The 22,239-nt window shown below is 40.3% G+C and overlaps 1 protein-coding gene across 9 annotated transcripts in view; it reads right to left on the reverse strand.

Moving 5' to 3' along the window:
- Nucleotides 1-1,206: 1,206 nt before the first annotated feature.
- Nucleotides 1,207-22,239, reverse strand: part of PBX1 (PBX homeobox 1) — a 292,117-nt gene continuing 271,084 nt past the window's right edge. For 6 of the 9 annotated variants that reach the window (XM_055377436.2, XM_063693276.1, XM_019026054.4 and 3 more), the window contains one exon: nt 1,207-6,447. In XM_055377436.2, the coding sequence (XP_055233411.1) occupies nt 6,355-6,447 (93 nt within the window). In that variant the 3' untranslated portion in view covers nt 1,207-6,354. The remainder of the gene's footprint in view (nt 6,448-22,239) is intronic. The other 3 variants (XM_055377451.2, XM_055377439.2, XM_055377442.2) reach the window with 3 other exon arrangements.

Here is a 22,239-nt window from a genome sequence, read left to right on the forward strand (position 1 = left end):
TGTATTGCATTTGAGGCAGTATACATTTTTGGTCTGTTTGTTACATCTATTTAGTACCACTCTAAGTAATACACTAGGTGGGTGAGTTAGACCCTAATTTTCCACGCAATTGAAAAAGGAAGTAATCGGAGCCTGCTTGCTCCCGTAAGTATATTCCAATGTTTAGATTTGAAGAGAGAACACGAGTCCTCCATTTTGGCTTCTGGTGACACTCACCAACTCAACATTAGCAGATAGCTGTAAACTTTGGAGGCCAATGGGCACTTAGCTTGTCCATTAATAAAAATGATAATTTGATTCCCATAGGCTGGGGATGCTTTGATCTAGTTTCTATCATTTAGAATTGTGATTGGGATAAGTGATTTTTACCTCAACTTTCAATACATACTCGTCTCATAGAGGATCTGGACAGAGCCTCATAGGAGAGCTACAGCATGAAAATGAGAATGTAATGCATGTGATGGCCCTAGAGTAACATGTCAAAAGGCAGACAAGGAGTTCCATCCCACTCTATGGATGGGAAGATGGTGTTAAAGACTTGGGCACAGACTTAGGTGCGGAGGCCTGGTGTTCCAGCTAGAACACTGGGGACACCACACTCTGTAACACATCGAAACCTCAAAGGTCAGGGGTTCAATATGAGTGCAGACTATTGGAAGAGATGCTCCTTTGGGATGGTAGGCATAACAGATGGTAGAGATGCACATCTGTTGGGAGTAACATCTATCACACTCCTGAGAGCCTACAACTGGGTATTATTTGTAACCTAGATTCCTTCCCCTGAAATATCTCTTGGGAACTACAATTTTTCTTATGACCAGATCACAGCAGACAAAGAGAAGAAAAGGAGAATCACTGGGCAAACAGCCATGACTTAGGAACTTAGAATTTATTATGGAAAATACTCCTGGCGCTTCTCTGAACTGGTGCTTGGTGGATGGCTGCCAGTTGCAAGCAGACAAGATGGGGTGCTCTGTCCCTCTGTAATACAGCTATTGTTTACCCACAAATGATCCTTTCTTCCTTCCTTCTTATTTCCTGAGTGAAGAAGGTGGTCCATAAGGTCTCTGCCCCACCACCATAGTATGTAGACCTTTCAGTGATTAGGGCAACAGTTTAAACCATAATCTACACTAATGCAGGCCTAGTTTGGGGAAAGAGAAGTTGCCAGCATGTAAGAAAAGAAATGTGCACAAAATACAAGTATTTTTTTTTTTGCAACAAAAGAAACTATTTATTTGGAATATGCATTACCAGTACAAATTAGGAGACTGTAAAACCTACACCGTGTTAGTATCATTAGAGAACACAAAAGTTCAGTTGGAATCAAAAGGGACAGAAGCCTGTGCTCTCACAGAAGCAGAAAAGCTTAAACTTTCAAAACCAAAACAGAGCAGAGCTTTGCAGGTTTATATTCTGAATAATAAGAAAAGGGGAGGGGTAGGGGGAGAATAAAACCAACAACCAAAGGAAAGCATTTCAAAATGAAAATGCCAAAGAAAAGAAGTAATAAGAGAGAAAAGGAGAAAAACATTGAATGTTTTATTTATTTTAACAAAAGAAAAAAAAGTTTACAAAAAATAAAAGATTCCAGGAAGCTTTGAGCTAGGGATTGAAACCATAAAGGTGATGTGAAAAGCTCATCATTATTTTGTTGTGACTTCAACAGTACAAGTGTTCAGGGAGAAATATTTCCTAAAGCGTTGCTCCACAATTCTGCATTCTTTCTTTACTTTTCTTGCTTAAGTTCTGACCACTTTCTGAACATAATTTGTTGAATAATGGTATTTAAAATGAAATTTTTTCCAGATAATATGGCTTTCTTTTTTCCTCTAATAAAAACATTCCAAATCAAGCCAGTTTTGCAATTTGCTTTAAGCAGCTGCCTAAGTCAGAGGTTACTAAGAGGTGTACTCTGTGAAGTAAACGTAACCTCTTAGCATTAAAACTACAGCATTGAGCCTGGCCCAATATCTCATTAACTCTTCATCCAAAACCAGGACTCAGCTGGCAGACTGGCCCCAAGGACTTCTTCCCGCATGTAGTTTACTTAACCAATGGTGCCCATCATACCAGCATCTCCTGCGGGACTCTCCTGGAAGAAAAGGCCTCTCTAGTTGGAAGAGGCCTCATGGAATGTAGTTATTAATTAGGGAGAAATAAAACAAAGTACTTGGCTGTGATAATCAGAATCAAAAACAGCAAAAACCTTTCCTGATAGCATAAAAAGTTCCCTTGGACTAAATGTTTTGAATTTTTAAAAGGCTAAAAGGAGAAGTATGTCCCTGATTTTATTTTTCTCAGGGACTGCATGAGTGTCACACTCTCTGGAAATGCAGGTGAGCAACGAGACATTAACATGGGCTTGATCTTTGCTTTTGGCATTACCTGAATTCTGAAGCAAAATAGAAGAACAAGCCTACTTGTTCTTACTACTCTGCCCAAGTCATCTTTTCACATCACCTTGTATACATATTGAAGAAAAACAGCAAGATCATAATCCTGACAATTAAAAAAAGCCCCCCCAATAAACAAACCAAAAATAACACAAAACAAAACTTTTTTTTTTTGTATTTTTAAGAGCAAGAATAAAGAAAAGAATTTATTTCTGGGTCTCAAAGTTAATAAACATAATAATGTGTTAGGTTGTACCTATTATGCTCACTATTCCAACCTTTTTTTTTTTTAGTTTACAAAATGAATTACTGTCACTTTTAAACATTGTGAAACAAGAAATGGATGTGCACAACTCGACACTTTTCTAGCATTCTTGAACTAATTCACAAATGCAAGAAAATAAAAGAAAAATGAGGGAAATGATGAATGTAGGTAGTTTGGTGTTAAAAACTAATGCAGGAATGATGCGCATTGTCACAGAAAGAAGAGGGGAAATTCCCCATCCTGTTTTGCGTGCTATGAGGGTCATTTTTAAAATTTTTATTATAAACACTATTAAATTCAGACCGCTTTTTTGGTTTTTTTTTTCTTTATCTGAATATACAAGAACATTCATTATCAAATGTTCATCATCAATACTACAAAGAACGAGACACAAGTCGCAAGAAACAATGGAAAATGTTAATAAAGCTGAAAGAATCGTTGAGTATTTTTTTGTTTTTTTTTAAAGTTTTTTTTAAATTTGAGTTTCTGTAGTTTCATCTTTTTTGGTATCGAAGTCAGGTTTTTCTGGGCAGAAAAACAAAAAGCAGGAAAGAGAGAGACAGAGAGAGAAAGATGTGTGAGAAAAGACAACCAGCAAATAAAGAATCACCACCATAGCAAAATAAAACATAAATTGAAAGAAGGTGGCACTTGGCAAATGTACTGCACGGGCGTCAATTCCACGCCAGAGGCAGGAGGAATTAGGGATGAAAAGGAGGAGATAAGGAAGAGTTACAAGGTGGGCAAACCCAGGGTCTAGTATCGTTTCTCAGGGGAAATTCGCTGTCAGGGAAAATGGAGCACTCCCACATCTATTAGAAAATGAAGAAATCCTGGGGTGCATCTTGCTATCTGTAGGACTGGCCTCATGTGAATTCCCAGGAAGCTGTGTTTCCAGAGGCATGCTCTTTCCAAACCCATCCTGCTGCTCTCAGTGTTCTCCTGCTTCGCCTAATGTGGACAGATCTCACGGATGCCACGTTGGAAGTCGGAAGTGATAGTGGGCTTGCAGGGGGTGCCGGGGGAGGTGCTGGGTATAGAGAAGACTAAGTGAAATGCTGGTTGGGGAAAATGCTGTGAAAGGTGATCATCAGTGAAAACTACTGCCCGGAGAGAAACTGCCTGTGCAAATGTAGCACTGTTCTGATCTTTTGCATTAACTTAACATGGCAATTATTCAGGCCACATCTGGAGTCACTTTTCTTGTTTCCAAGAGAACCCTTTTGTCTCTCTTTCGTACTTTGCCCTAAGTCAAGCAAATGTGATTCAACCATGTTCTTGTGTGGGTAGTTTCATTATATTCCTGCCACTAAGATGGAGTTCTCCACTGATTCTAATCACTATGAAGTTGTCACAAAAATGCTCCTTCTAAGCATCTGTTCTGATTAGGGCAGAAGTTAGTAGACACAACCTTTCTAGTGCCTTTTAGTCATCAAGGCATAATTTCATTTTGCTAAATACTTAGTTTTTGCATTTCCTTCAAATACACATTCCCTCGAGTTTCTTCAGTGGCACCCCCTGCTCCCCTGAGCACATACAGTGTTTTCTATTCATGACTGTAGTGCCAAGCAGAATTTCCATGTTCTTGCTAGCTGCCCATTCTCACCCCTCAGGGTCTCATACTTCTCCCTGGAAGCCTCCCAAGCAGTCAATGTGACAGGGACCAAGTATGTACAAGGCAACATATTGGGTTCAAGTGCAAACTAAGGGAACCAGGGCCTGTTTTTCTAGTTTGGAAGTTTTTCTTTATCCTAAGAAACCAGACAGACCAAAACCAAGAAGATCAACAATAACTCTTCTCTTTGTCATCACGGTGATGACATCAAGGTACTGATATTAACCAGAAGTTACAACAAGAAAGCCATTTATTGTCCCCAGATGGCATGAACCCGTTTATTTCAGGGACATCACTTCCCCTGACTTCGCATTTACAGATTGGATATGAATAAAATCAACTTCTTAGTCTCTCACAAGCCTCATAGTAAGCCAGGCATAACAGTTCCCGTCTCACAGATGAAGAAAATGAGGCACCAAAATATTTGACCACATCCCACTTAATCAAGTGATAGAGCTGCCATCTTTATAACTGGTAGGGTTGGCTATGAAGATGGTGAGCTCAGGTGACTTTTGAGAATAGCTTTCACGTACATGCTATTTTCTCATGTATTTTTAGTACACGCTGTGTTCCCAGGGAATAAAAATCACTGTGACGGTTTCAGTGAAAACATTACCTTCCCTTTCCCCATGATTCTCAGGTCCTCAAATGAAGCTAGCAAAAGTTCACATGAGCCACGTTCTTATACAACTCTTTCCTCCAGAGCAATAGGTCAGGACCAAGAACATAGTGTGGTATAACATTTTGGAAAATTAATACAGTGTGCCTAATATAAAACAAAAAATGAAACAGATTCAAGTCCATTAAAGACACTGTAAGTACTGTATGTGGCTCCCTCAGTGCTCCAGAGGTGGTGGGAACAAGAGTAGTTTACACTGGAAACCTGGTCTTCCTCATGATCAGGTCCTGTGTATGCCATTCTGGTAAGTGCACGCTAGTGGGCCTGCAGGTCCTGGAAGCCCCAGACACATACTGCTTCTCTGTGTCAGTGGCCTTCACTTAGAGTCACTAATTCCCTCTCTCGGGCTCATAAGGTATAGTGCTACAGTTATTAATGTAGGTAATTGTATATGGCATCTCGGGAAAGTGAAGATGTGAGATGGTACATGTGCCTACATGTGCATGAACGTGTGTGTCTATGAAGGCATAGTTGAGGTTGAAGGGTTTCACGATAAGAACTTTCTATTCCTTGCTGATGCATTCATCACCATGCCTAACTCAGGCCCAGTTTTGCAATAGGTTCTAAATATTGCTTTCTGAGTGCTGAATGGTCTCCAAAGACTGTGCCTCTGAAACTGAGAGCTATTGCTAGCAGGATAAGAAAGACTGTAGGAATTCTCCACCTGCTGTTCCCGTGTCCTTCCCTGCTGCCTGACTTCCTGCCCGGGAACCAACCTAGTGGAGATGAAACTGAAAAATGTGGCACCTTTAGAATCCCAGCTATGACAGTCCCCAGTGAATAGCTGGGGCTAGGAAGGAAGAGGAGGAAAGTGTTCCAATCAGTACTGTCCCCAGGGAGGAAGAGCAAGAGGAAGCAGGGAGGCCTGGAATGAGTAGGGCAATGTGGCGTATTCCTGCTAAGAGGTAGTGAGAGTAATAAGAGAAACAGAGAAGGATTGCCTGTTAACATAGGGAGTGAGGGATTCGAGTGAGGTAAATTTGGCTCCTCAAACCACCAGCATGAAAACGTACAAACACTTTTATTATTTTCTTTGTAATTTTTTTCCTCTTTAAATTCCTCTAATTGTTGAAAATATCCTTCAGTGATATGAGAGAGGGCGGGGACCCCGGGAGTCTAGGACAGAGGCACAGGGGCAGGGAAGATGACGAAAACCAGGCTGACAGCTGGAGGCAGGGAAGGGTGGCTTCTACCCAGAAAAAAAAGGGAAGAGAGTATAAAGAAGTGTCCAGATTGGCTGAAATAGCATCCCAAAGAAGAGAAGAGAAGGAGACTCTTATTGTGTTTGCTGATTGCTTCGACCTCCAGTCTGACCGCTTCAGCGTTGGGAGAGAAACCCTCCCTCCTGCCCCTGCCCCAACTGGGGCACAGGGTCAGCCGGGATGCGATTGCTGGGAGATCAGTTGGAGGTATCAGAGTGAACACTGCCAGGGCCTTCTGTAGGGGAGGTCACTGATGAAGGGGTAGTAGCATCCTGCCAACCTCCATTAGCCTAGAAGGGAAAAAGGGAGAGAAGTCAGTCCTCTGAGATTGGGTGGCTGTTTTCAGCAGACAATGACAATGAGGCATCTTGTGTAAAGGACCTAGCACAGTGCCTGGCACATGGAGACACTCATCAAATGGGCAACTAGTACTGTGGGTGATAATATTGCCCCCGCCCTCAAATAAGTTTGGGTCCTCCCAGTGAGCCTCTGGATATGATGTTAATACCTCCCACTAGTACGATGTGTTTATACTTCCCATAGACTCTGTAATTAAGTCCCAGCCAGCAGTGAAATGACAGCTGTCCTGCAGGTCAAGGGACTCAAGTTTTGGTTCTGGCTCTGGCAACAACTAGCTAATGTCGATGGTAAAGCACCTTCACCTATTTGACCTTAGTCTTCTTTTCTGAAAAATAAGAAGGTTGGCTCAAATGCCTTCTAGGGTTCTTTCTGACTCTGGATGTCCCATGTATTTGTGGGATTCCAGGTATTTGTTCTGCACAAGGTTCTATACTAGATGCTCATGGGTATATAATGATGAGTGAGATGTAGTTCATGTGTTCAAGGAGGGAGATAAGCCCACGAATGAACTTATAAATCAAGGCAGAACCTAATAAACGGTAGAGTCCCATTGTTATGAAGTTTCAAATGAAAACAATATCACATTTTGTTGCAACATCAGGAAATACTTCATAGAGGGAGCACTCTTTGAGGTGAGTTTTGAAAAGTACAGAGGCTAATTCAGGTGACTATAACAGATACAACAATGGTGCCAAGGCCATAAGGACTGGTCTGTGTGAATATATCCAGAGAGGTGGTGAGACGGGAAGGTATAGACTTGATCAATATTTGGAGATCATTTTACAAGACTCTAGATCCAGGAGCATCCCAACAATAAAACTGTTAAAACTGTTCTAAAAAAATCTGTTTAGTAACCACCCCTTTCAAAAAAATCCCGGCATTAAAATAGTTGAAGAATGCTTTGCTATAGTGGTTAATTCGTGATGCATTATTCATGATTGCTTATATGTTTTAAAGCATTGAAATATAAGTGTGTTAAAATGCCTTTCCCCCCCTCGATTACTGTGTTCCTTTGTAGTTCATGTTGAACAGATCAGGTCTGAGACATCCCTGGTAAAATGTTTTCTGTTGTACTATCCTCTCATTCTCTGAAAAATTTGGGGGAGATGGGGCAGGTATTATTGTTGCTGTTTGGGAGGGACCACCACTTCAACTCTTGCATACTCCATGGCACCTGGAGAGTGCCCGGCACTTGATAGGTGCTAGAAATGTCCGTTCCCATTTTATTCATCAGAGAGCAGAGGTGCAAGAGAAAAGCAGGTGTCCCGGTTCACGACTGAGAACACAGGCCTTGAGATCTTTGAATTCAGGCTCCATTTTCTCTGTGCTTTTCAACCACTTGGCTTTCTTTATCATTGGCTCACCCAAATGATGCTCCAATTTTCCCAGGAAAGCCAGGCTTTTAATTCAAAGCAGCTCCTACCAGTTACTTCAGCAACAGCGTAGGTTTTGTTCACACCTCACTGAAAAGCAGATCTGGATACCAAGAGGGCATCCTGAGCAATGCCAAGAACACCGCTCCCCAATCGTGGGTCAGCAAATAACTGCTCTCAAGTTCCAGTCTCCCATCTCCTAACCCAGTCAAGTCACTCCTCTCTCTCCTTTTCTCTGTTGGAGGACATTTCCCCCTGCTGTTTGTGATAAAGAGATTAGATGGAGAAAAATAAGGAGGGAAATAATTCTTTCTTTCATAACAGAAAGCTTTTCCAACTTTTGGGGGCAAAGACTCTGTAGTATAACCAGAATCAAGAACATAATTAATTCAAATTCCTAATGCAAGTCTGCCATAAGGGTGATAATATTGTAGCCTCCCATCGCAACCAGGAATATAGATTCTGGTGCCATTTTAGGCTGACTAAGAATGGCGGCCATGTTTATTTTTCCCAAAGAAGATCCTTTAATGTCATTTTTTAAAATAAAAATAAGATATACTTATCGATAATATTTGGGAAAGAAGAAAGCATAAAAAACAAAATATACAGCATGCACCCATAATCCTACTACTTGGGGAAAATTATTCAGCTTTGATGACACATATAATTGCTTTGGTATCTATTTCTCCTATTCATTTTTATATGTGAATGTTTACCAGATAGATATTTAGATAGACAGATAAGTAGACAGGTAGATAGGTAGGTAGTCAGACAGACAGACAGGCAGGCAGGCAGGAGTGTATCTGTAGGGGCGGGAGGTAGGGGTCCTACTTTTTAGAGGAAGCATGTCACACTGGGGAATGTGGCAGGTTCCCAAGATAAGAAAATCTGGATTTCCAAAGCACAAAGATATTTGGAAACAAAGTGTTTCAGGAATAAAAATGACTCAGCAGTACAGAAATTTAAGAAAACATGACAGAAGTTTTTAAGTACAATGTCATGAAGTAGAGTAAAATTCTGGTAAAAAAAGAAAAAAGAAAAAAGGCATGTATCTTAGAATCACCCTGGTATAAAATAAGCAGATAAGGAAGCTCTATGAAAGCAGTGAGCGTACATGTCATAGGTCATGGAACAATGGAGTTCTATTACACTGCTCACAAATCACCACTCTATCATTTTAGCCATGCCATAATTCCATTAAGATAACAATAAGTGGTGCAAAAAATGAAGCCATTAGTAAAGAAAATTAGTTCTGTGGTGTTTCATTAAGAAGGAATTGACAAGGCATTCTATATTGCCCAGAAGGTTCTGGGAGACTTCTTCTTGAGTCATCCCAGACCTGAAATAACTCAAATAGTAAAAATTTGATCTCTTTTCTTTAAAAAGTTCTGTTTTCTCAGACCAGTGTGTAAGACGTTAGGGGGTACAGAGAACCCACAGATGGGAGAAACAGGAATTATTTCAAGCTGATCTCAAAACCAGCATTATATTATTCTAGTTGACCTAGTGAATATATAAAACCTTCTAGCTAAAAGAAATACATTAAACAAAACCTCTTTCACTCCCCTTTTTTCCACTCCCCTCCAACCATAAACATGCACACAGATACATACACACACACACACACACACACACACACACACACCCTCAGATTTGGTGACCATCCATCCCAGTTTGCCCAGGACTTTCCCATGTTAGTACCTAAAGTCTCAGATCCCAGTAGACCCCTACAGCCTGGGCAAAATGAGACTTTTGGCCACCCTATTCCAGGATATGCCAGCTATGACCCCCCACTTCTCACCAAATTTAGGACATTGTAGCCTATAGGGTTTAAGTTAGAGAAACACAAATACTTTTTAGAAGAAGCATGTCATGCTGGGGAATGTGGAAGAATTCTTTTCTCTAGAGGTGCTTTATAGGACGGTATGTTATTTGCTGCTGTTACTGCTAAAACCATCATAAGATAGAAACTGCAAGCAAACTCAAGTTAACTGGGTTTCCTGTAAATCACTTCGGCTGCTTCAGCTGTATCATTCTAGCTTTAATGGAAGACGTTCAGAGGCTGCACCGTCTTGGGAAACAGCTGACCTCGCTTACTGCCACGTTAACCCTGGGGAGCAATTCCTTCCCTCTACCTCGACTGTGGGTGAATATTAAGTAGGAAACTCCGCCTTTGTGTGTTTATTTATCTCTGGGCAGAGTGAGAGGAGAGGATGCTTTCATTAACAACTGTGCGGTGGGTGGGGGCGGGGTGGAAAATAACACTTTTATTTTTATTTTTTTTCTGCACCTCAGCTTCCCTCTCTACTTTCTGATGCAAACAATTCTTTATAACGAACACACTCTTGGAAATGCTAATGTCATAAACCACACTGAGGGGTCACAGGGTGGGAGGTAAAATCTGCAAAACCAAAGGTACCCTTTTAATTGCTAAAAACATTTTAGTGGAAGAGTGTCTACATTTGCACTCAGTTTTATATAGGTAATTCTGTGGCCTGTGATGCAACACCTGGGAAGTGTGACCCAATGTAACTTTTAATTCTACCAGATGAAGCCTAAGCCAGCAGAGCAGGCTCAACCTGGAGCTCACCAAGAGAGAAGCTCATAGAATATAAAACTAAGATAAAATACAGCAGGTTCCCAAGATAAGAAAATCTGGATTTCCCAAACACAAAGATATTTGGAAACAAAGTGTTTCAGGAATAAAAATGACTATTTACTCTATGGTCTACCCTAAAGAATTTGGCATATAATTTGATATGCACCAAATTTTGCTAGAACTTCACCTAAAAGGTAATGCAAAACATGCCTGTCTGAGGAGGTAGAGGGAGCTAGCTCTTGAGCCAAGGATGGGGCAATGGCAGATGGGAGAACCCACGTGGTTTCTCCTGACAGGACACGTGACACACAATTGCAACCAAAACGCTGCCTTTTCTCTACCACCCTCCTTGAACCAGAACGGGGACCACAGATAGCTGCTTCTCCCTCCCTGTTGTCGATCCAGTGCTGCTTTTAGCCCTGAGCAGCAGCTGCTGGGCTGAGAACCACCTGCCCCATCTCCTCTTTTTCCCACTCTTCCTCTGCGATTACCTTAGCAGCACACCGTTGATGCAGAGAATTCATCACCTGATGTGACAGCCCAAGCAAGCCTGGCACTAAGAAACTCTCATTTGCAACCCAGAAATACGCTGAGGTGCCATAAACTGGCTGATGTCAGCACAGAGTGGAGCTAGATCTGCATATGGGCCAGATGCCATTACTAGAGATGCCTTCAGCGTGGGTGAGGAGCTGCACGTGCTCCAGCCCCTCAATCACCCAGTCACTGTTGGGAACGGCCAGGAAGAAAAACAGAGACACGGATGCATCCTCTTTCCCTCTCTATGCAAACACACACAGAGCCACTATATATCAGGGAGACATCAGCTCACACAGTAGAGGTCACATCCTAGATTCATCACTCTTCTATCAAGCTAGAAGAAATATGTCTTCCTGATATGCTTAACACTTTCCCAAGATTACACAGACAGCACTTTGAAAAGATGCTATTGGAAAGCCCCCTTAGGGACGTCAAAAGATTCAAAATTTCCTGGGGAATTTTACAGTGGAAAACAGATCCAGGCCCGGTCTGGGTATTCCTCCAGTCCTATCTCTAGCTGCCACCAGAACTATCTTTCAAAAGTGTCATTCTGTGCATGTCATCTCCCTGTTGAAATCTTCAGTGGCTACCCATTGGCCTCAAGATGAGGTTCAATGTCCTCAGCAGGTCTGCCGCAGCCTTGATCTTGCTTACTTCCCCTATCAACACAATTATTTACATTCCCATGAATTTCCCAGGACAGAGCAGCCATCTCATGCCTGCTTCTTTCCCCTTGAATGCCATGCCCTCACTCCTCCAATTACATCTCACTCACACCTTGGCTGCTTTGTAAGACTGAATTTGAATATCTTTGCACATCCATCTGTCCCCTGGCCATGCTTTTTGTTTCTTCCTCCTGCAGGCCCCCAGTTCTATGTATGTGCCTCTGTCACAGCACATGTGCTGCTGTATTGCGTGTGTTCCTTCACATGTCGGTTTCACCTACCCGACCATAAAAGCAAGGGTGTGGAATTTATCTTTTATTCCAAAGTGCCCACCACTGTGCCCGACACATCACTGATTTTGATAAATGTTTCTTGGAGAGGCATAGGACGAAGTAAAGAAACACTTGGTGGCACTGTGACATCCATCCCCCAACATGGGCATGGAGAGACATATGGCATCAGATCCCTGACCTCCATATTTCATTCCAACTATATGTAAATAGCTGTGTACACCTAGAAAATACTCAAAAGACAGAGCAGAAGCACTGCCAAGTTTCTGGGTAACTTTAATCTTCAGGCAGTGAACGTTTCTCTTACTAAACTGGCATCAGGGAGATTTGGTGCTTCATAGCTTATCCCAAACAAGCAATGATAATTAATATTTATACTGTTTTGTTTTGCGTTTAGGGAAAGCAATTGAGAAGGACACTGGAACCTGACAGTTGCAGTGCCACAGCTTAGCACACCATCTTAACAAGGAGTGTTCTCCAGAAAAGCACAAGGAGAAGGAAGACAACCCATCCTGCCTCTGTATCCCAATTACCACCCTGAGCACAGTGGGAATTGCAAAAATGCAAAACAGACATAGTCTCCTAATGGCCTGTTGTGTCCTTGAGCCCCTATCTTTTCTCTCTCCGGTGTGAGACCCATATACAGATTCAGCTTCCCTCTTAGGATCTAGGAATGACATTGCCAGATAAAATATGGGATGCCCTGTTACACTGTAATTTTATAAGTATATCCCATGCAGTATTTCCATTTGCTAAATCTAGCAACCCTATATGGGAATAACATGTGCTCTCAGACAGAAGAAATTTTCTTCTGGCCTAGTTTGGTACCATAGGTAACTCAGAATCAATTTTGCCACTTGTCTTACTTGGACATTTTGCATCAGTGTCTTCATATAGGAACTTCTTTCTTGTGGTTGAGACCATCTCTACCAAGCTTACGCCTAGCTTTGCTTAATTTTCTGCTATTTATTACAGTTCCTTAAAGACCGAGAAAGTGACTTGCTCTTGTTATTGGAATACTGCTCTGGAACTTCAGCTCACCAACTACTACCTGCCATCATACTTCCCAGAAGCCAATCCTCTGCTTGGATTAACTCATGCTGCTGGCTCTAGGATTCCTGTTTCCATGGTCCTTTGACTGCCAGGGTATCCTCTCTAATTGCCACCTACCACTAGGTCAGCCCCTGGTGGCTTCATATCAATGCCACACCACCACACCCCTCTCTAGTATGGCTCCCATCAAGCCTCTTGAATCCTGAGATCTTGTTTATAGGTCTCTCTGTTCAGAAAGATAAGCAGTGCAATAAAATCAGCCATTCCTGGTGGAGAATAGAAATCCTTGCTGCAAAGACTTTTGTAGTTTACGCTGCTGCAAAGAAATAATAATTTTTCATTGTCAAAGTGAGAATCCTTCCTTTACTGTACGGAGAAGTCAAGTGAGAGGATTTTTTTGCCTTTGCCTGTCTATCTCCTCTGGTCTCTACAAATCCGTGTCATCTTTCAAGGCCCAGCTTGACAGTCACCTTCTTCTTGTAGGTTTCTTCAAGGCACACATCACCCATGTCTCTAGCCTCTAATACCACTGACTTACTGATCCTTCATTTTGACATTTAAAACTATGTGCAACTTTTATTTATCATTTTAAATCTCCAAGTGAGAACCATATGTTTTTGGCTGTAATCACTTAGTTTTTAATTACGTAAATATGTATTCAGTGCCCACTTGTGCTACATACTGGGCATACGGTGGTTGATAAAATAAGTTAAAAAAATCTTGTTTCTGCTCTCAAGGAGTTTACTGTTTTGCAGGAAATTGACATTTGCTATATTATCAAAATAATGTATATAGATTCTAGATGGCAATAAGTGCTAGGAGACAGTACAAAAGAGGGACCTCACTTGGGCTTACGGAAAATCAGCCTGAAGGTGAACAGAAAACAGACAAGCCAAGAGTGGGGCAAAGAGAAGCCTTTCCAGAGTCTCCAAGGGACTCAAAGAAGGCCAGAAAGAATGGAACAGGGGAGAATAGTGGTAAGTGAAGCAAGACAGGACCGGAGAGGAGAGGACTTAGCCATGCCCAGACTTGCAGGCTACATGAAGCGCTTTGATATTTATCCTCAATGAGATGGTAAATCATTCAACAACAAGCCATTACAGGACTAGGCTCATGTTTGACACAGCAGCTGCTCAATTAAGCACTTGATAGAATGGATGGAGAAATGATGGCTTTGAAGCCTTCCCTTGGTGTCTCGTTCCCGTGAATACTGGATGGCTTGGCTGCAGGTGCCCAGCATAACTGCACAGTTATAGGTCCATCTCTTGTTCTGGATCACAAATACACAGTGGTACATAAATCTAGTGTGAACTCTTACTCCTACTTCTCAGGAGAGAAAACTAGATCTCAGAACCCAGGATTTGCCAGACTTAGTACCCACTGCCTGCTACTGCTTTTTGGACATTTCAATTTTCAAAAGACGGGGCTGTGGGACAATGTGTGGGCTCCACACGCAGAGCACGGCTACTTTGGATGCTCACGGCTAAAGGCAGGTGACTCGTGCTCTTCAGTTCACCTTTGGGAATCCCTATGTTGTTTATTAAGATGCTAGAACATATGAATCACAAGACTGGCTTCAGAAAAGTCCGAGGATTCTAATATCTCCTGCTACTAAGCAACAATCCACCTCACCAAACTTGGTTTTGAACACGACAAGCTCTGCTCCTGCAGGGCTATGCTTCTGAGGCTCGACCATGGGCGGCACCATCTTGCCAGTGAATATGGCTTAACTTACACTGGCAAGGCAGAGTTCTGGTCTAAGACCTAAGAGTAAGATGGTGTATCTGATCCATGTTCACACAGTATGAAAACAAACTCTCTTGTTACAAGTTACTACCTTGAATTTTATCTTGCATGCACCCTAACTGCTAAGGGGTGCTCAGTCACCAACTGGAAGATTCCATCAACTGTAGCACCATCATAGTGTGCCCTCCTGCCAACATCCTAATGCCACATTATTAAAGTGCGCTTGTATAATACATCAACTCTGAGATCAAGATCTACTCTGGCTCCTTCTTAGCTTTATTCTTTTCTAATGAATCTGTTGCGAAGATCCAGGATTAATAATGCCATATAAGGGATCTGAGACACGGGGTGTTTTTAGCTGAGCCTCTCCATAACTCACACAGTATAGGAGATGGTGTGCATTTCCAGGTTTTGGGTTGAGTTGCTTTCCCATTTCTGTTAAAAGTGCAAATAGGACAGTTACACATAACGTGTTCCTGTCTTACAGACTTAAGGTCCTTAGACTAAATGGACATACAAGAGGCTAAAGCTTGAAATTTGATTTTCTTACTTTTCCAAAGGCTATCCTGATCTCCTGGCAAAGAAAAATAAGCTCAGCTTGATTTTAGCTAAACAAAGGTGTCTTAGTGCAGAGAATTCTACTTATATCTGAATAAATAACCTCTGCCCACACAGCTGCACAAACCAAAACAAAAACACACTTCTAAACATCAACAAACAGCATTCGACAACATGCATAATTTCCACATTTATTATATTCACGTAGAGCTGATATACATTTCGAATGTACTCATAGTACCTAAAGAATATAGACAGACACACAGATGCTACTTACACTAGAAAGGAGTAGCTACATAAGACAAGACAGTTATGCTTCCTCATAACGCTAAACCTAGATAATTCAAGTAAGGGTATTCTTTTTCTTTTTTAAACTCTCAATATAAATTATCTGATTGGCTGACCCTATACAGGCCTGAATTCTTCATTTCACTTTTATAACCTTTGATTTTGCTTTGGCTTTGTTGACAAGGCTATTATTTACTAAGGGTACACACAGAGATTGTATACACATCTTAACGGTGAACGGTGGCTACACATGAAATACACACACAGCCAGTATGTGTGAACCTGCCCTCGTGGGGTAAATTTTGAGGCTATTTACCATCACACAGGAAGCTAAATCCCTTACACTTTTCTGACCATCCAAGAGACAGCAATTACCCCAGATTATCAGACCAACAATGACATGCCGTGTAAAGAGAGACACTGAGCCAACTCCACATCCCAAAGACTGGCATATTCAAGTACACTTAGGACATTAATAGCAATTTACGTGCCATCACTGAGACAAAGCCACAAAGGCTCCGTTGGCAGCCTCTTATTTTGAAGCCTATTATTTGTGGGAGTTACAGGCTATAATCACAACAGAAACTTTCAAAACCCTTATCTTCCGTGACGCACCAAATCTATTTCAGAGCCATAATTGCTATGTCACCAGAGAGTTTGCTGCTTAATGCACTCAAATGCCATTTAGTGTTTGCAGGGTCATTACAGCTAACAGAAGGGTTGTGGGGAGATATAGTGGGAAGCAGGCCCGGGCTTGGGGGTGGGGGATGCAGAAAGAAAATGTTGACGAGAATGTATGAGAACGGGGTGCTAGTATCCATTGTGCCAAATTTACTGATGGGAGGATATTGTTGTTTTTAAAATTCTATTTACTGATGAAATGAAAACAAGAGCTTGAAAACAATCTATGTGCTCAAGAATTTTGAATTCACTTGACACCACCCTAGAAATATTCAGGGGATGCTGGGGGACACCCTCTTTTATTCTGGAATTCTCATCCAAGTGTAAGGGGGTTTGATTTTTTGAAATTTTTATTTTTTTCTTTTTAAAGAGTCCCAGAATCTCTGCAGTAGAAACCTTCCAGCTGTACTGTGGGTTCAGGAGTCTGCTTTGGCCTTTCTGTACGTGTGCTGCTATGGAATAAGATGGGCAGAGCAGATGATAGTGAGATGTCAAAGTTCAACAACTGAGAAGAATGTGTTATCTTACAGATAGTAAAAGAAACAAGGAGACTGATCGAGCATCCAAAATAAAACATCTAGTCACTCAAAATACCATTTTCTTGACCTAAGTGTAGCAAAGATCATAAGAAAGCTTTTTTAATAGATGTAACTATTATCTCTTCAACCTGGCTATATAAACAAGCCAAGGACTTATTTATTTGGCTTAGGGTCATACTAGGCCTAGGGCAGATCTCCCCCCAAACTTTTCACTAACATATCTCTAGGTTCTTTTAGAAAATTCTTGGGCACTATTTTACAACCTGAGATTTTTCATAGATCAGAAAAATAGAAAATGTCAAGCTAGTTCAGATTGTAGGGTTAATTAATTTATTTATTTTAAGATCAATACTGGTATCACTTACAGATCTGCCCTTAGTTTTCCTAGGGCAACAATCCAGCTTTCACTCTGAAGAACTTTACACAGAAATAGGATGAGACTTGGGGCCTTATTCCACAGGAGGCCTCCTCCACTCAGAAATAGAATTTCCTCTATTTACTAAATGCTGGCCAAGTGCAGGAGGATTAATATCCTTATTGTATAAGAGTTCTTAGAAATCAATAAGAAAAGAGATGAACATTTCCAGAATATGTACAAAAGGTCAATAAACATATAAAAAATGTTCAATCGCACTAGCAACCCAAGGGATACAAGTTAAAATAAAAACGAGATGCCATTTAATGATTTGATAATTGACAAAGACTGAAAAACAGTTGAGGGTGTGAGGAAATGGAAACTACCAGAAACTGTTAGTGAGAACCATAAATTAATACACGTTCCTAGAAGAAAAGTTTACAATACATCACAAAGACTGTAAACTTATGCATACCCTTTGATCTAGCAATTCCATTTTTAGAAATTTATCCAAGGAAATAACAGAAAATGTGCATTAAATTTTCTGTACTATAAAGCTTACCACCGTGTTATTAATAATAGTAAAAAAAAAAAAAAAACCCAAAATAAAAAGTAGCTTAAATGTTCTATAGTATAAATTGATTAAACACATTGTGGACTTTCCCTATAACAGTTTCCTATACAGTTATTTAAAGTTATGCTTGAGAAGAATGTTTAATGATATGGAAAACATTCATAACACATTTTTAGTAATATAGGTAGGTAAAAGGAAATGTAACTTTCTTACACCCACATAAAAAACACACTTACACATAAAGTGCTAGAAGGCTATGAGCACAAAGTTAACAGTAAATTTTCTTCTTTGTGGTTTTCCTGAATTCTCCAAATTTTCTACATTAAATACTAATTTGCAATCAGAAAAAAATTTAAAATTTAAACAAAGTGTCTGAAGAAGAGTCCATATCTAACTCATGTCTTTGTTTGGTGTTGCCAATCTCCAGAGGTCATTAGAGAAGAGCAACCAATGCAATTTATAGCCAACCACAGTCTTAGGAAGAAAGGCTGAGGGAACTCAGACTCTTTTCCCCAGAGAAGAGAAAGTTAGCAAGTGATTTCATAACTCTTTTCAAAATACAACAATAACCTGTGAAGAGTGTTAATAGTTGTTTTTTCCTTTCCATGAAAAATAGGGCTGGCCGGGTATAGTGGCTCAGGCCTGTAATCCCACCACTTTGGGAGACTGAAGTGGGTGGATCACCTGAGGTCCAGAGTTTGAGACCAGCCTGTCCAACATGGTGAAACTCCGTCTCTACTAAAAAATACAAAAATTAGCCGGGCGTGGTGGGGCATGCCTGTAATCCCAGCTACTTGGGAGGCTGAGGCATGAGAATTGCTTGAACCCAGGAAGTGGAGGTTGCAGTGAGCCAAGATTGTGCCACTGCACTCCAGCCTGGGTGACAGAGCGAGACTCTGTCTCAAAAAAAAAAAAGAAAGAAAGAAAGAAAGAAAAATAGGGCCAATGGAAATAGGCTAAACAACAAGATCAAGACGGAGAGCTGCTCAAGAAGAGGCATTAGGTCTCCTTTTCATTTTCTTTGCCTTAATGCCCAACACAGTTCTGGGTAATAATAAGTCTCAAGAAAATGTCTGCTAAACAAATGAGTGAATGAGTGAATGAATGAATTATGGATCAAGCTCAAGGCCACAGAGATAACAGCTGCCCCAAAGAAAAGTATGGAAAAGAGAAAAAACAGTAACAGATATCTGAGCTCTGAATATATATACACACACACACACACACACATATATACATACATATACCCATATCCAGGGTATACATACACCCATAAAATATTTCTGGCATAAAAATTATAGGGTATGCAACATAAATAAGTTGGAGGTAAAAGATGGGTACCAGTCTGTGGTAAACAGAAAAGAAAAAAAGTACAAAAAGCCATTTTCTTGTGGAAGAAATTCTCTGGATAATAGAAACACAAAAATACATGTTTGTGGGGGTTCAAGGCAGGCAGAAAATCCAGTCAGAATAGACCGGTTGCTGGTTAAAAAAACATACACACAAAACCCACTGACAACAGGTTCAACTAGGCTCACTTTGAAAAGCATTCATTGAGCACCTACTGTATACCAGGCCTGAGTTGAGGAACAGGATATAAAACTATGATCCTTCTCTTCAGAATTCTATGGTCTAGAGAGGAATGAAAGATAAGTGTCAGAAACGAAATCCCACTCCAACTCCAGTGTACTAAGTAGTACATAGGCACAGTCTGAAGGAACTAGGAAGTACTTCCAGAAGATAGGCCTGAGCTAGGTCACGTAAGATGAGTGGGCTTATGAGATGTTTGCCCACTGCCATAGGTTCTGGGCTATGGATTCTACTGATTGAAAACGTCTTTGCCCCTAACAAAGGTCAATCTTCTCTATGACAAGAGAAAAAGAGAATGCTCATTTTATAACGCTAGCCACTTCAGGAACCTGTGATCTGAAGAAAAGTACCAGGGCAGGTACTGGGTGTTTTTCAACTGCAAAAATCACCACATTAGACAAGGAATGAAAATTGATATCTGCAGATCTATTTTGCTTACCTTCAGGTTTTGTTTTTGTTTGTTTTTGTTTTTTTAGCGAGGGGAGGGTTATTGCCCTGATGCCTGGCTTTCCCTTCTCTGAACTTCTTTTTGCTTACCCCAAAAATAAATTCCTAATTATTTTAATACACTTGAATTAAAGAAGTTAATGCATATAAAGTGTCTACCACATAGAAAGAAGTCAATAAATGTTAGCTATTAATACAGTTATTAAGTGTCATTTTGGCCTGTTAATTTTCTCTCCTTATTGTTTTTTAATTGTTCTTTCATTTACTGCCTTAAACCACTTCCTTATTTTATTACTACTTGATCTGTTTTTTAATCTTTGTAAGTATCTTCTTAGCTGGTGTTATTTATTTTAACTACTCATCCTAGCTTATTTTATGTTTTTATTATTCTCTTCAGTACTTGTGTATCTTAATTGCTTTTAACCTTCATTTTGCAATTTACATGCAATTTTATCACTCTCCTGCCAGTTTTATTCTTCCAGTGCTTTGTAGTTGATTAGTAAATTCTTTCTTCCTACTTTTCTTTTTCTTAGTTCCTTGCTATTCTAATTTTTTAAATTATATTTTCTATTTAATTTTCTAGTTTTATTTATATTATATTACCCTTGCAGGCTATCATATTTATTCTTTTAACTTACTTTAAAAATCCACCTCTACTGATACTTCACACCTAGATTCTAGAACAGTCTTGCCCTCTGTTATAATGAGCACCACACATTTCTCAGCGAAGTAACACTTGATCTAAAATCCTGCTCTCATGTATGATCACTGGGTCACTATCTAGGCTGGTTAACCAAATATGACACAATAAAGGTGTAGGGTAGCCTAGATCCAGGAAAGAGCTGTCTAAATATTTTCCAAATTTAATTTTAATAAAGAAATGAACTAGTCATAAGCCTTCCATATGCCACCCTGAGAGGATACACAACAGAACAGTCATAACTGAGTTCTTAAGAGTTCTTTTCCATATCATTCGGTCTCCAAAATGCTTATCACCAGGCAACATAAATTCTTTCACTATAAGGTTCTTGTCAATTCCCTTCACTTGGCATAAGGACTAGAGGTCAAGGGTCTATCTGGATAAAGGGAAAGAAGAAAGGGGAGAAACGGCAAAAGGCAAAAGAGGAAAAATGTAATAGTGAGGTAATCACACTATAATTTAACTTTCTGATATCTATTAGAAAGTTTCTATTTTTATATATCTCAAAAACTTTTCTCATTGAAATGTGAATATAAGTTGAATACAAGCCTTTAAAAGCAGGCTCACCATATCGGAACATGAGACAAGTGTAAAATAAACCATCTCATTTGATTTAAATTGGCCTTTCTAGCAATGCTTGCTATAAGATAGAATGAGGGACTGAGGGTAGGAGGTGGAAGGGAGGGAGCCCCTGGCTGCTGGGAAAAGAACAGACTATTCTATGGACAACTATGTGCCCTGTCCTTCCATTTCCTTCTTATTTTGTTTTGTAAACTATAGGAATGAGGTAGACACAAGAAAACAAAGGGTAGGAAATTTATATACAAGTGTATTACATTTGTTAAAACTTAAGAGACTCAGCACTTTGGGAGGCTGAGGCGGGCGGATCACGAGGTCAGGAGATCGAGAACATCCTGGCTAACACGCTGAAACCCCGTCTCTACTAAAAAATACAAAAAATTAGCTGGGCACGGTGGCGGGCGCCTGTAGTCCCACCTACTTGGGAGGCTGAGGCAGAAGAATGGCATGAACCCGGGAGGCGGAGCTTGCAGTGAGCCGAGATCGCACCACTGCACTCCAACCTGGGTGACAGAGTGAGACTCCATCTCAAAAAACAAAATAAACAAAAAAAACCTTCAAGAGAATGGATACTTATGATTTGCACATTTAATTGTGTACAATTTTGTTCCAGAAGAGAAAAATCCTGCAAATAAATATTGAACTCTAGTTAATGATACATGTACCAGGATATTTACTTAGGAGAAAATGTACTGTTATCTGCAATTTACTTTGAAATGAATGAAAAAAAATCAAGATGGATTGATGGATGCACAGAAGGATAAAAGGGTGACAATATGACGAAGCCAGTAGAGTTAAATATTAATGACAGAATCTAGGTGGTGAGAATACTGATTTCACTGTAAAATTCTTTCCAGTTTTCCATATGTTTGAAAATTTTTTAAATAAAATGTTGAAAACATTTTAAAAGGTATCCTTAATGCAAATAAAGCTATGTAATTCCTTCTCTTCAGTAAGCCCTAGAGAGCATGTAGACTTTACACACTAGAACAGAGCTTCTCAAACTTAATGTGCTTAACAATTGCCAGGGGATCTCGTTAAATTGTAGCATCTGATTTAATAGGTCTGGGCGGGGCCTGAGATTCTGCATGGCTCACAAGCTCCCAGGTAATGTTGTTGATCTGCAGACTACACTTGGAATAGACTAG

Source organism: Gorilla gorilla, chromosome 1, assembly GCF_029281585.2.
Source record: "Gorilla gorilla gorilla isolate KB3781 chromosome 1, NHGRI_mGorGor1-v2.1_pri, whole genome shotgun sequence".
NCBI lineage: Eukaryota > Metazoa > Chordata > Mammalia > Primates > Hominidae > Gorilla > Gorilla gorilla.